Below are 12,474 nucleotides of genomic sequence, written 5' to 3' on the forward strand. Positions count from 1 at the left end.
TACTACCATTGTGTCCCTGAGCAAGACACTTAACCCTAAATGTCTCCAGGGGGGGACTGTCCCTGTAACTACTGATTGTAAGTCGCTCTGGATAAGGGCATCTAATAAATGCTGTAAATGTAAATGCCTGTGCTAGAACTAGTTAACAGGGTAGTCAGTGTTGATATTAACATGCAGGCAGATTGCAGAGCCTGTGGTTATGACCACACCCAACAGAAGGAATGGCTTATGCGTCCATCTGTGTGTATTAGTGTGGGATGGGGAGAAGTCTGCTGAATGGAATGTTTTTCCAGCCCACAGCTGGAAGTTTTTAGTGCAACACAGCCTGTGTCTGTCCTACATGCTACATTGCATCTCCTTACATTTTTCCTTAATTCTCAAAATGACAAACTCACTGTGTATTTTTTTTTCACACACACATGTTCACTCTCTCTCTGTCTTGGCCTAGATTGGTATTTATATTGTTGGAAAAGGATTATATTGTTATAAAGAATGGAAGTTCAGTTTGTACTGGTGTGACTGGTGATCATTGTAGTTAAGGATGCTGATATGCCATTTAGACTCCATACTACACCGCTGCTGACTAGGTATGAAGATTTTTACTCTTAATGTGACTATTACGTTTATCCAAGAAAACCATGATAACCATGAAAACCTAATATATTATTGTGAATGTGGCACCACAATGTGACTGCATGAATGTGAAAACAGAACTGGTTTTTTAAATACTTTTGAATTTATTTGAATCTTCTGTGGTTCAAGTTGATGTCCTTTCTATTGCTGGATTCGTTTTTTTTATGATTTTCAAATGTGAGTTTCACATTTATTCTCATGAGAGGGATATTTATGCTAACTGAATGTGATGAAGGAAGTTTTCTAAAGGAATGCAGTGTTAACAGATAAATAAATCTGTTGAGCTGTTGTGTAAAATAATGCATGAGAAATATGGTCCATGTCAGAGTCTTTTCATCTCCACTGCGGGACAAACAGAGGTCTTAACCCAGATTATCTGCACAGGTTTATGCAAGGGTTTGAGTCATGTAGGATTCATGTTAAAGCCTTAAATAGCTGTGCTGTTGACTCACACAGCACCATGACCAACAAACGGCTGCATTGTGTCACTGTCCAGCGCAGGTGTGGAACTGGCACGCCATGCTGGTACTTTCTGCTTATTCTCAGTCTAGTTAGTGTTGCATTTTCATTTTGTGTGTATGTATTTGTGTTGTTGAGATCTTGTAACTTCACACATACACAATGGCATTTTTGTCCCACAAAATATGGATATGCCGGACACAAACCATTTTGCATATAGTACTGTGTGTAAATACATTATCACTAAAAATGTGATATACTCCAGCTCTCTGGTGTTGTGGACTGGACTACTTGTGCTGCTCAGTTATCACAGAAATGTAGCAGAAAATTACTTAACTTGCAGCCTCATGTGTTATCATCATTGCAAATGTGATATTCTACAGAAGAATCTTATTAAGTTAATGATATCTCTATATTATACACCGCTCCCAGATCTGGTCTGTTCCACTTAGCTGCCCAACAAGAATGACGTCTGTGTTGCTATAGCTGTCGGGTATAAAACAATAAAATAAAAGAATCTGCACTGAGCACCAAGTAATAAACGTCATTACTTTGCAACTGTCTGTCTGTCTTGATGTTAGTCTTTGCAGTGATTTGTGGGCGGCTGGTGTTTGAGTCGAGTCTGACCAATCACGTGTTGTCCTGTCCCGCGAAAATACCTATTTTAGGGAGCACTGGTGGCCTAGCGGGTAACTAAGCAAAGTGATAATCGAAAAGGATGCAGGGGGTCCCCTTGATCAAAGCATCGTCCCCACACACTGATCTCCAGTGTGGATAAAATAAAGAGGAAATAAAGAGTGTCACCATGTGCTGTGCTGTGTACTACAGTAACAAAAAAAATGTCTTTTCACTGATTTGAAAAATGACTGAGATCCCCTGTGTGACCTTTGATCCTGCAGGCACTGTGTGTGAACGTGCAGTCTAATGACCTGTTGGAGACGCTGTCTCTGATCTTCTGTGGGGCGGATGTGAACTGTTTCACTGGTGACCCCGAATACCCTTCCCCCATCTCCCTGGCACAGAAACACAAGCAGATCCTACAGGTGGAGTTTCTCACACAGAACCGCAATACAGGTCAGTCTAATGTGTGTATGTTGGTTTACTGAAATCCAGACATCTTGGATAAGGCAAGATCATTGTGACCTGTGTGGCTTGTTCAGTGAGCAAAGATCTGGTTTTCCTGATATTCCAAGGTAAAAACTGACAGCTGCCATTTGATCAAAAGTTGCCATAAATACAGTATCAATGTATGTCTTTGTGTGGTGTCACATTATATATTAATCAATTTTTTGAACTGCAGAGATCCCAAGGTCACAATTCGGGGTTCACATGGACACAGTGCATTACATGGCGGCGCCCTCCATTACACACAATGGCTTCCTGTTCAAGACGGCCTCCATGGTTCGATTAATCACAGAAAGAAAAGCTAAAGAAGGTGGGTCAGAATACAACCAAATGAAAAATGCTAGTGTTGAAGATTTCATATATTTATGGTCAGAGCATGTTATCTTTTCCATGCTTATGTACGAGTAACACAACATGGTTTTTACATACTGTCAGCAGATTAGGTCACTTAGCATTTATATTTCTATAAAATTCTAAATCTAGGAATGCAGTGACCAGAACAAGCCACCTGCGAAGTAATGGTCGTCGAGGGTTGCTTTTCTTTACCACTTGCATTTTCTGCTCATACCACCAGTACCTAACTGTGAGACCACCTTACACAGGGCATAGTTTCTCCCTCACTATCATCCAAGTAACATTTAATTCTTGCCAAGTCTCTTCCCACCTTTTCTGTCCCTGTGCCCAAGTGACATCATACAGATTTCTGTAATGTAAAGCCTCTTTTCCTTCTTTGTGACTATTGAAATATCGACAATATTGGCTATACAACCTCCACAATTTCTGGTGGTACTACTCTATTTTATCTGTATCCACATACTTTTCAAAAACACAAAAACCCAGAATTCTGTCTTCATATCACTATTCATCTTTAACATAAATGTGATTTTAGTGGAGGTTGTGCAAGCAAACAAACATGTGATTTAAATGTATTTAGCATATAAGTCATTTACTTAAATTATGTTTAATAGAGAAAATGCGACAGACAGCTCAAATGTATTTTTAATTCACTATATTGGCAAATAGTTGGATGCCTCCCACAGAATGACATCTAAATCTAAAATGTCTCAGTATGCTTTAGTATCTTGCTGGAACTTGGAGGCTCTTCCAAACTTCACATTTGGTACCTTTCTCCTGCCCAACGTAAAGGTACAGAAGTACGATCAGTCACTCCAGAGAACATGTCTCCACTTTGCTTGGAGATAGCTGTGTGGCTGTTGAAATCCATTCCATGAAACTCACTACACACTGTTCTTCAGGTAACCTGAAGGCCACAATCATGATTCTGCTGTGTGATTTACATGCCCTACCACTTTCTGGAAAAGTTGCTGTTGTAGTTGACCGTAGTGTATTTACCAGTGAACACGCTTATTGGACAGGTGGCATAACATTTATGACATTTCATAAATGTTACTTTGTTCTAAAGCCATTTTTTGTCAGACTGTTTTGTTTCACTTTCGCAATATTTCAAAGTTAAGAAGGAATCTGCATGATGCAGAAAAACTGATACTTGCCTGGCATCATCTCTAAGTAAACACTAATGAGTTCAAAATGCGTCTGCAAGAATCCTAACTGGAACAAGAAAAAACATTACTTTGATTCTGTCTTCACTGTATTGGCTAGGGTGTAAAGTTGTGCTATTAACACACAAACTAAAAATGGTTTGTGCGACTTGCTAACAGTATACTGCTTTACACACCAGAATTATCCTGGCAAGACTCCGGGCCCTTACTGGTACTGAGAATGAACAGTGGGGCAGTGTTGGCCTAGTGGGTAAGGGAGAGGACCCGTAATCGCAAGGTTGCCAGTTCAAATCCCAAACAGCCAAGGTGCCACTGAGCAAAGTACCGTCCCCGCACACCACTCCCCGGGCGCCTGTCATGGCTACCCACTGCTCATAAAGGGCAATGGTTAAAAGCAGAGTTCTGTGCTGCAGTGTTTCATTTTCACTTGAATAAATTCTCATTTTGAAATTCTCGCTACAAAACTTCCCTGCTTCAGAGCTCAGACACTGTCAACATCAACACACATTATACACTGGTCATACCTTGACACCTACTCTGCACCGTCCCTTTCTGTCTCACTCCTTCGTAAAGTTTCTTGTAGGGTCTGCCAAAGCCCACTGAGACATTCTGTTTGTGTTAAGAAATAAATATAGTTGCATATGATCTGCTGACTTTTTTTTATGCACAAACCTGATGTGCCGTACACCTCATGAGCTACATCTTCATAAGATGGTGCTATTTCTGACCTCTGGTTTCACACAGATGCATAGATAAAACTTGCAAAGCCTTGTTTATTTGCAAAGTAAGTTGCTGAATTGAGCTCTCACAACTTCCTTCATGTGCTATATTTGTTGTCAGTGCTGCTGACTTGCTCCGTTTCCCTTTCGTGTCCTCCTCAGAGTTCAGCCGGCGCTGGTGTACACTGAACGACGGGATATTTAATTATTATGAAAGTGATAAAAGCTCAACTCCCAACGGGGCGCTGAAGATGAAGGAAATTGTCTGCTTGGCTGTTGATCCACCACTCAAACACGGGTAGAGTATCTCTTCAGTCATAATGACCTCTGACCTTTAGCACACCACCGCAACCTAGTAGTGTCTTACCAGCCACTGCAATCTGTATTTATTCCTCCCCAACATGAGTGTCTAAATCCTACCTATCTCCTGCCTTTCTCAGGTATGACCATACATTTGAACTCTATTCGGATTCAGAGCGTCTTTACCTGTTTGGCACTGACAACCCAGATACTCTCCGAGAATGGGTCAAATCCATTGCCAAGGTATCTATACTCAATATTTTCGCTGTTGTGATGGCTACTGTAATAAATAAATGACCTGACTTGGTCTGAAATGTTTGAGAGACGCATTTATTATATTCAATAAAATGTGAAGTTTTTTTTTTCATTAGTCAGAAACGAGCAGGATCAGCTATCAATTGCACGGTGAATTAGGCAAAAATTAGATAGAATCTAGAACTAGAGAAGAAACGAGAGTGGACTGGTTCGATGGTACTCAAAGTGGTGCAGCAGTTAGCGTTGTGGTTGAGCGAGTTTGAACATGGGCTCTGGCTTGGTGTGGGATCATATGTATTTAGGTTGTACTTAGTGCTGCACGATTAATCTAATCGCAATCGTAATCGCGATGTCAGTCTGTGCGATTACATGAACGCAAAAAGCTGCGATTTAAATGATTAGTACACGGATTGGATCGGCAACATATCCGATCCATTCTCTTAAAGTTTGCGCGCTGACTGAAGTCTCAATTCAGTCGGATGTGACGTATTTGTTCACATGACTTTCGGTTCGGAGACATATGGATAGACGCCGCATGACGCGCTGCATCGTAGTCAACGTCGCCGCCATATTGCGAGAGGTTCTGCTGTGGCGTGAAGCATATACATGTCTATGGAGAGAAGTGCATAAAAATGCCTCACTCTTGTGCTGCTTGGGGCTGTACAAACCGCTGTACGCTCCAATCCAGATCCCGGGGATTACATTTCATAGGTAAGGCTGGACAATTTTTTTGAATATATTTGGCCATTATAAAATCCTGTTTTATAAGTCTTAACCTTAGCTAAGCTAGCGAAGCTATGCATTCCTGTGTTCAAGTCAGCCTCCAAACAACGTTTTGGCTAAACTTAGACATTAACTATTTAGACTGTTCTTAGCTGTTTAGTTAACTTTTCTCAAACTTTGAAGGTTTCCTAAACAAATTCACCTCAGTTTACCAATCTTAACCTTAGCTAAGATAGCAAAGCTATGCATCCCTGTATTCAAGTCAGCCTCCAAACAACGTTTTGGTTAAACATAATACGGGATTTTATAATGGCCAAACATAATCAAAACATTTGTTTAGCCTTACCAGGGTTTGTCGTTCGACAGTAATGTAAAATAGTTTTTTGTGATTTATTTAATTTTGTAGAATATTATATTTTGAAAGCACAGGGCATTTCAGGTTGTTATAAGTAGTTTGTATGTTTCACTTTGAAATTAAACATTTCACTATTAGTATGCGACTTTTCATTGAAATACAAGCAAGTGTCCTTTATCATATCGCAATCGCATATCGCAATATTGATCTCAATAATCGCAATAGGTCTTTTTCCCCAAATCGTGCAGCCCTAGTTTGTACTGATTATGAATGAAAGTATTGACATTTCTGTCAGTGTGGCACACTCAGAAACAGTAATAATCGGTGATCGAGTGCCTGACTTGTGAATGAATCACTAATGTGTGAAAGGATTAATTTGAAAGTCGGATTGTTATCCAGTGCATGTGACATTTCACAGAAGTATCTTGAGATCAGGGTTTCCTCTGACTGCTAGAATAAAAGACTCTCGTATTTTGTGCTATCAGGACTCTTGCATCCTGGTATCGCTCCTGCTAGCTGGTTTCCCATTATCCTGTTTTTTTCTTTTGTTTTGTATCTCTGAGACATCTAGCTACAGGACACGTACTGTTCCTGGACAAATCTCTGCTCTGGATTTAACTGTAAATGCTTTCCTTAAAGAATTCTCTTGATTCTCTTTCTTGGAAGCCTTGCTGTATTTTCGCTTCTTGTATGTAGGTATGTAAGTATTTGTGTGTGTTTTCCTGGAACAATTTTTGCATAGTTCAAGTTATATCCTCACCAGACTGGTTTGTATTTTAAGCTGTCTGTGTGTGAACTTGTGCCTGTATCTGCCAGCATCCTGCTGATCTGGTTCTCTTGTAACCTGCCAGCATGTCATGGTGCGGGCCACAGTGGCATGTTTTCTTCAGCATTGCTCACCGTTGATTTAGGCCTAGACCTTGGCTACACTGGATAACCTTTATTTGCTGCTGCCAGTTGAACCGAAACCCTGATCGTGTCATCGGCATATCACATGTCCCACTAAAGGTGGCACATTGCATTCAAGTCTATTCTGCACCCACAGTTCCTGTTCCTCCCTACAAACATTACTATAAATCCCATCCAAGATTAACTGCTTCCTGATTCCCTCCTGCATTCGTCCCTCATTTTACAAAGCCTTCAGGAAACTACAATAGAATGGAGGGACAACCAAGGACAAGTTAGAATATATGAATATAGTGTGTGTGTGTGTGTGTGTGTATGGAAATGTATGTGGATGGAGAGGTTTGAGGAGCAAATGTCTCAGGCATGCACTGGCATCTTAAACTTCTCCCTGTTTGTGGTGTTTGTGAAGTGAGGTGATAAAAGTTGAAGATGATGCCGACAGTACCTTGGATGGGGTGAAATACTGTAATGAACAACAAGATCCTCCTCTACTGCAACCTTTTAATAAAAAAAATCTCTCTCTGTCTTGGTCTGCAGTCATTTATCCCTGCATATGCTGAAAGCCTACTCCAGCAGGACTTTGAACGAATCGGTCGTCTGCACTCCAAGGACAGCCTGAGTCTGGAAACGCCGCAGAATGGCTGGTTTTGCCTGGCTGGCTCCACCCTACACATCTGCCTGGAAAATGGACATTCAGAAGAGACCATCCATCTGCGCAAGCTGCAGGAGCTCTGTGAGTCGGAGACTTTTGGAAATCGATAATAAGGGACATGTAGTTTGTACAATGTTGTCCTGATTAGATGAAGTAAATCATTTTACCTTGCACTACTGTTTATGGTGTGTGTGTGTGTTTCTGTGTACACAGCAACACAGTCGGATAATGTGCTCGTCTTGGTGGAGAGGGGCAGGTGAGTTCACATACAGCCACATACTACCTGCTATAATCACAACAGATCGGAATTGCACATCTTCATTTTACTATTTATTTCTGTGAGTTGAATTTGCCAATTGCTATTATTTTTATTCTATCTTTAGGAGCTAATATGCTCTATTCTGCTTAGATTTTTTACTGACCTTAAACTGACTTTATACAGTAGTTTGATCTTTTTATGTGTAATTTTGCCAGTACCAATTCTTCTGCAAGAATCCTAACTGGAACAAGAAAACACAGTACATTGATTCTGTCTTCACAGTATTGGCTACATGAAAAGTTGTACTATCATTCAGACCTTCAATATCACACACAGCTGTGACGTACAATTAAATTTGCTAGTGGGGATAACCTAGATGAGTCTGTAATAGAATGCTTTTTATGGTACAGTAAATTAAAGTATGTATAATTCTGCATATATCATTGTCTCTTTCAGGTCATTATACATTGAGGGCGAGAGGAAGTTGGATTTTTTGGGCTGGACTGGAGCCATCCAGAGGGCTGGCAGTTCAGGAGACTCGCTGAGTGAACAACAGCTGACTGACACAGACATCCCTGTTATAGTGGATCACTGTATTAAACACATCACACAGTGGGGTTAGTACATACACACACACGCACACCTAAATACGCCCATATAAATTGTCTGGGTATTGTTATTATATATCGCCCCCTTGTGTTTACTGAGGTTTATTAATTCAGACAAATTTTAACTAAAGGACACATAACATAATGAATGACCATAAACGTAAGTAGAGTAACTGTAAGTGATATTTACACTGTACATATGTCCCTGGCCAGGGTGACTGGTTTAAGGCCCACCCTCAAGAAAGCAGCTCACATTGACATCCAGGCCATGCTTGGCTGATGTATAAAAATAAAAACCTTTAAATATGTCATGACATAACTAAAACTACAACCACAGTGTGAAATTTCTTGAATGTATGTAGGTCTGATATCAGATGGTATTTACCGCAAGAGTGGTGTAAACAGCCGGATCTCTGCACTCCTGGTTGATTTCCGGCGTGATGCACGAAGCGTGTGGCTGAAGGAGGGGGACCACCTGGTGGATGATGTTGCCAATGTCCTCAAGAGGTTCTTCAGAGACGTCCAGGATGGCCTGTTCACCAGTGAGGCAGCACAGGAGTGGTTGAGTGGTCCAGGTACAATATTACTCACAGTACTTGATGAAATGTACAAAATATATATAGAGATGCAATGCAACTGATCATATTATTTCACATTACAAGAACACGCACATAAATGAGATATCACAGTAGTTGTTTTACATTGTAGAAATGAATGAGATTATTTGCCTGCTCCAGTGTTGGGTGTGAAGATGTGCTGAGAAATGCTGAATACGTCATCATTTATTTTATTAGTGCAAGTCAAATGAACAAATAAAAGAGAATTCTCTTTGTCTTTTTGTCTTTCAGAGCTCAAGGATGACTTTAGTAAAGTAGCTCGGTACCAGCAGCTTTTTAACAGACTTCCTACAGTTAACAAGGCAACTCTGAGGGCACTGATCAACCATCTGTATTGGTGAGACACAGACACACACACAGACAAGGCTAAATACCACTATGGGTGTATCAGATATACTGCAAACACACCATATAAACTGATGTGTGTGTATAATGCCGAATCATAATGTCAGCCCAGTCTTCCAGGATGCACTCTTTTCCTGCTTAGGAATAAATTGTGAGGGTGAGTGACGGTGATATGTTCATTTATGGTTGAAGTTGAACTAGTAAAAAATAGCGCAAGTACTGCTGTGCAAGTGGAACAGTGCAAAAACACATCATATTTACTCAATATAACATAGGCTATGTGTGTGTGTGTGTTCAGCCTGTGGAATGAAGTTGTTGCATAGTCTGAGGGCCCAAATGCTTAGGTACCTTTTTTCCGGATGGTAGGAGGTGATGAGTGCATGTGAGGAGTGTGTAGAGTTCTTCACAATGCTGGTGGTTTTTTTGTTGGCTGTTGAGCTGGTGTTGAGATTCCAGGACAGGTGAACACCGATGAACACCAAGGGACTTTGTCTTCTTGACAATCTCCACACAAGATCCTTAGCTGTTCAGTGGAGAGTGGTCCCTTGATTGTCTTCTGAAGTCAACAATCCTCTTTTCTGTTTGTGTACATTCAGAGATAGATTGTTGACCTTACACCAGTCCGCCAGTCGTTGCACCTCTTCTCTGTACACTGACTCATCGTTCTTGTTGATAAGACCCACCACGGTTGTGTCATCGGCGAACTTTATGGTGTGGTTGGAGCTGTGCATCGCTGCACAGTCGCGGGTCAGCAGGGTGGAGCTGGAGATGCTGTTCCCGATCCGGACAGACTGAGGTCTCTCACTCAGGAAGTCCAAGATCCAGTTGCAGAGGGAGGTGTTCAGGCCCAGCAGGCTCAGCTTCTCAATCGAGTCTATGAGCGGCATTCATGTCCTTATTGTGCAGGTGGGAGAGGGACAGATTCAGGTGTTGGTGTAGATATTTTGTGTCATTTCACTATGTATATCTGTTGCTGTAATTTTTACCACAGTGTGCAGTGCTATTCAGATGCAAACCAGATGAATCTCCATAATCTGGCCATTGTGTTCGGACCCACGCTCTTCCAGACAGATGGGAAAGACTACAATGCTGGACGTGTGGTAGAAGACCTCATTCAGCACTACATTGCTATCTTTAATGTGAGTTCCAACATGTGACTTGTGACCATTAGAGTTTGTGTGTTTCACCCGTAACAAAAAGAAGTCAAACCACTTAAGCAGAGAGCTTAAAAGAATGTGTTCTTCCCAATTTTACAAAGTCCATGTAAGATATCAACAATGGGCAGATATCCCCTCTGGGGATAGATTCCTGAATCCTGTGAGCACAGAAAGTTCTGGAGCTCAGCTTGTGTGAAAACAAAACAGTTTTTACATGAAATACTGCAGCATAACAAACCATCGATAGAAGTATTTAAATGCTTGATATTGATTCCGGGGGTAAATCTTGGTATTGTTACACTGCACTGGTTACGCATTGGTAATGCATGTATTAAATAATATCCTCATGAGCAGGTGAATGAAGAACAGCTGAAGAAGCAAAAGGATGAAATCAGCATAATCATCAAGGTTCGAGACAAGATGAGCCAGAAAAATTCTGGGGTAAGCATGGGTGTGCATTTTTGCCAAGCTCTTTTTAGTTCAGAGTAGCTGATTTGTACAGCGAGGATGATGAAAGGAGTGAGAGATGAAGATGTTTTTGTTTTGTCATTTAGGCAGAGCCTGCGGGAGACTTTATCTGCACTGTATATCTGGAAGAGAAGAAGGAGTCAGCTGAGCAACATGTGAAGGTATCTTTGAACCACTTAGTATAGAATATGAACAAGTCCTAACCAGACATGTTCATGTGTGAACTTGAATCTCTTAGGTTCCAGGTGCGATGACTGCCAGTGAGCTGACGTGTGAGATTCTGGACCGCAGGAAAATCCGAGTCCGAGAGAAAGATTACTGGTGCTGCTTTGAAGTGAATGAGAAAGAGGAGACAGGTTGGCATAGACAAAAAAAATTGTGTAAAAGGTCCACACACTTCTTAATTGAACATGTGGCCTGTCCTGTATGTGCAGTAATTTTGCTGACTTTCCTTATGGTTCTGTATTCAACACATACATGAGCACATAGAGGCTGACTCCTCCCATCCTCCTTTTTCTCCATTTTTCCTCTGTAGAAAGGCCTCTGCACTATAATGAGAAGGTCCTGCCCATCTTCCACTCTCTGGGCACAGACAGCTATTTGCTGGTCAAGAAGCACTACTCTATGGAGGCCATGTTGGTCTACCTGGGTAAGACAAATATATTTGATTGCCCTGATCAAATGACCAGGTGATCATGTTTTATTTGAATGGACATGTTTGAGGCTTTGGCATGTGCTTGTGTTTTGCAGCTAGTAAGGTAGAAGTAACAAAGCATGGCGTGGTGAGATTTCGTGAGGAACGCAGCTTGCTGGGTTTGGGCAGCTTCAATGAGAGATACTTCATCCTTACCAGCACCTCACTACGAATGTACAAAGATATACGGGTAAAGCTGTGTATTTTTGGGCAATGTATTATTGCTGGTTCTCAGGAAAATACAAATCATTACGTATTTATTTCGCTTTCTCCCTATGTTGCTTGTATTAAGAGTAATCGTTCCGAGAAGGAGTGGCCAGTCAGGTGTCTGAAGGTGTACCTGGGCATCAAGAAGAAGCACCGGCCCCCAACCTGGTGAGTTCTGCACCTAGGACTATACTAAAACCACTTGGTACCTACAGCTAGAACATTATTTGGCAGGCAGTGGTGGCAGTGGTGACCTAGTGGTTAAAGATGCAGAGCCATAATCGGAAGGTTGCTGGTTGACGCTGCTCCCTGGGCACCTGTCATGGCTGCACACTGCTCATCAAGGGCGATGTTGTTTCATCGTGTGCTGTGCTGCAGTATTTCACTTTCCATATTCACTTTCACATTATTATCTTCATTTCACATATGAAATATATATTACCTCCACAATACCTCTCCTGCTGCCCATATT

The 12,474-nt window shown here is 41.3% G+C and overlaps 1 protein-coding gene across 6 annotated transcripts in view; it reads left to right on the plus strand.

Annotated features, from left to right (window-relative positions):
• Positions 1–12,474, plus strand: part of arap1 (ArfGAP with RhoGAP domain, ankyrin repeat and PH domain 1) — a 40,489-nt gene that overhangs the window by 23,705 nt on the left and 4,310 nt on the right. For all 6 annotated transcript variants that reach the window (XM_028961794.1, XM_028961795.1, XM_028961797.1 and 3 more), the window contains 16 exons: positions 1,992–2,166; positions 2,393–2,527; positions 4,619–4,754; positions 4,897–4,999; positions 7,533–7,728; positions 7,861–7,903; positions 8,363–8,523; positions 8,877–9,089; positions 9,363–9,468; positions 10,468–10,615; positions 10,988–11,074; positions 11,188–11,262; positions 11,340–11,457; positions 11,637–11,750; positions 11,852–11,985; positions 12,088–12,170. In XM_028961794.1, coding sequence (XP_028817627.1) covers positions 1,992–2,166; positions 2,393–2,527; positions 4,619–4,754; positions 4,897–4,999; positions 7,533–7,728; positions 7,861–7,903; positions 8,363–8,523; positions 8,877–9,089; positions 9,363–9,468; positions 10,468–10,615; positions 10,988–11,074; positions 11,188–11,262; positions 11,340–11,457; positions 11,637–11,750; positions 11,852–11,985; positions 12,088–12,170 — 2,027 coding nt within the window. The remainder of the gene's footprint in view (positions 1–1,991; positions 2,167–2,392; positions 2,528–4,618; positions 4,755–4,896; positions 5,000–7,532; positions 7,729–7,860; positions 7,904–8,362; positions 8,524–8,876; positions 9,090–9,362; positions 9,469–10,467; positions 10,616–10,987; positions 11,075–11,187; positions 11,263–11,339; positions 11,458–11,636; positions 11,751–11,851; positions 11,986–12,087; positions 12,171–12,474) is intronic.

This window comes from Denticeps clupeoides, chromosome 19, assembly GCF_900700375.1.
Source record: "Denticeps clupeoides chromosome 19, fDenClu1.1, whole genome shotgun sequence".
NCBI lineage: Eukaryota > Metazoa > Chordata > Actinopteri > Clupeiformes > Denticipitidae > Denticeps > Denticeps clupeoides.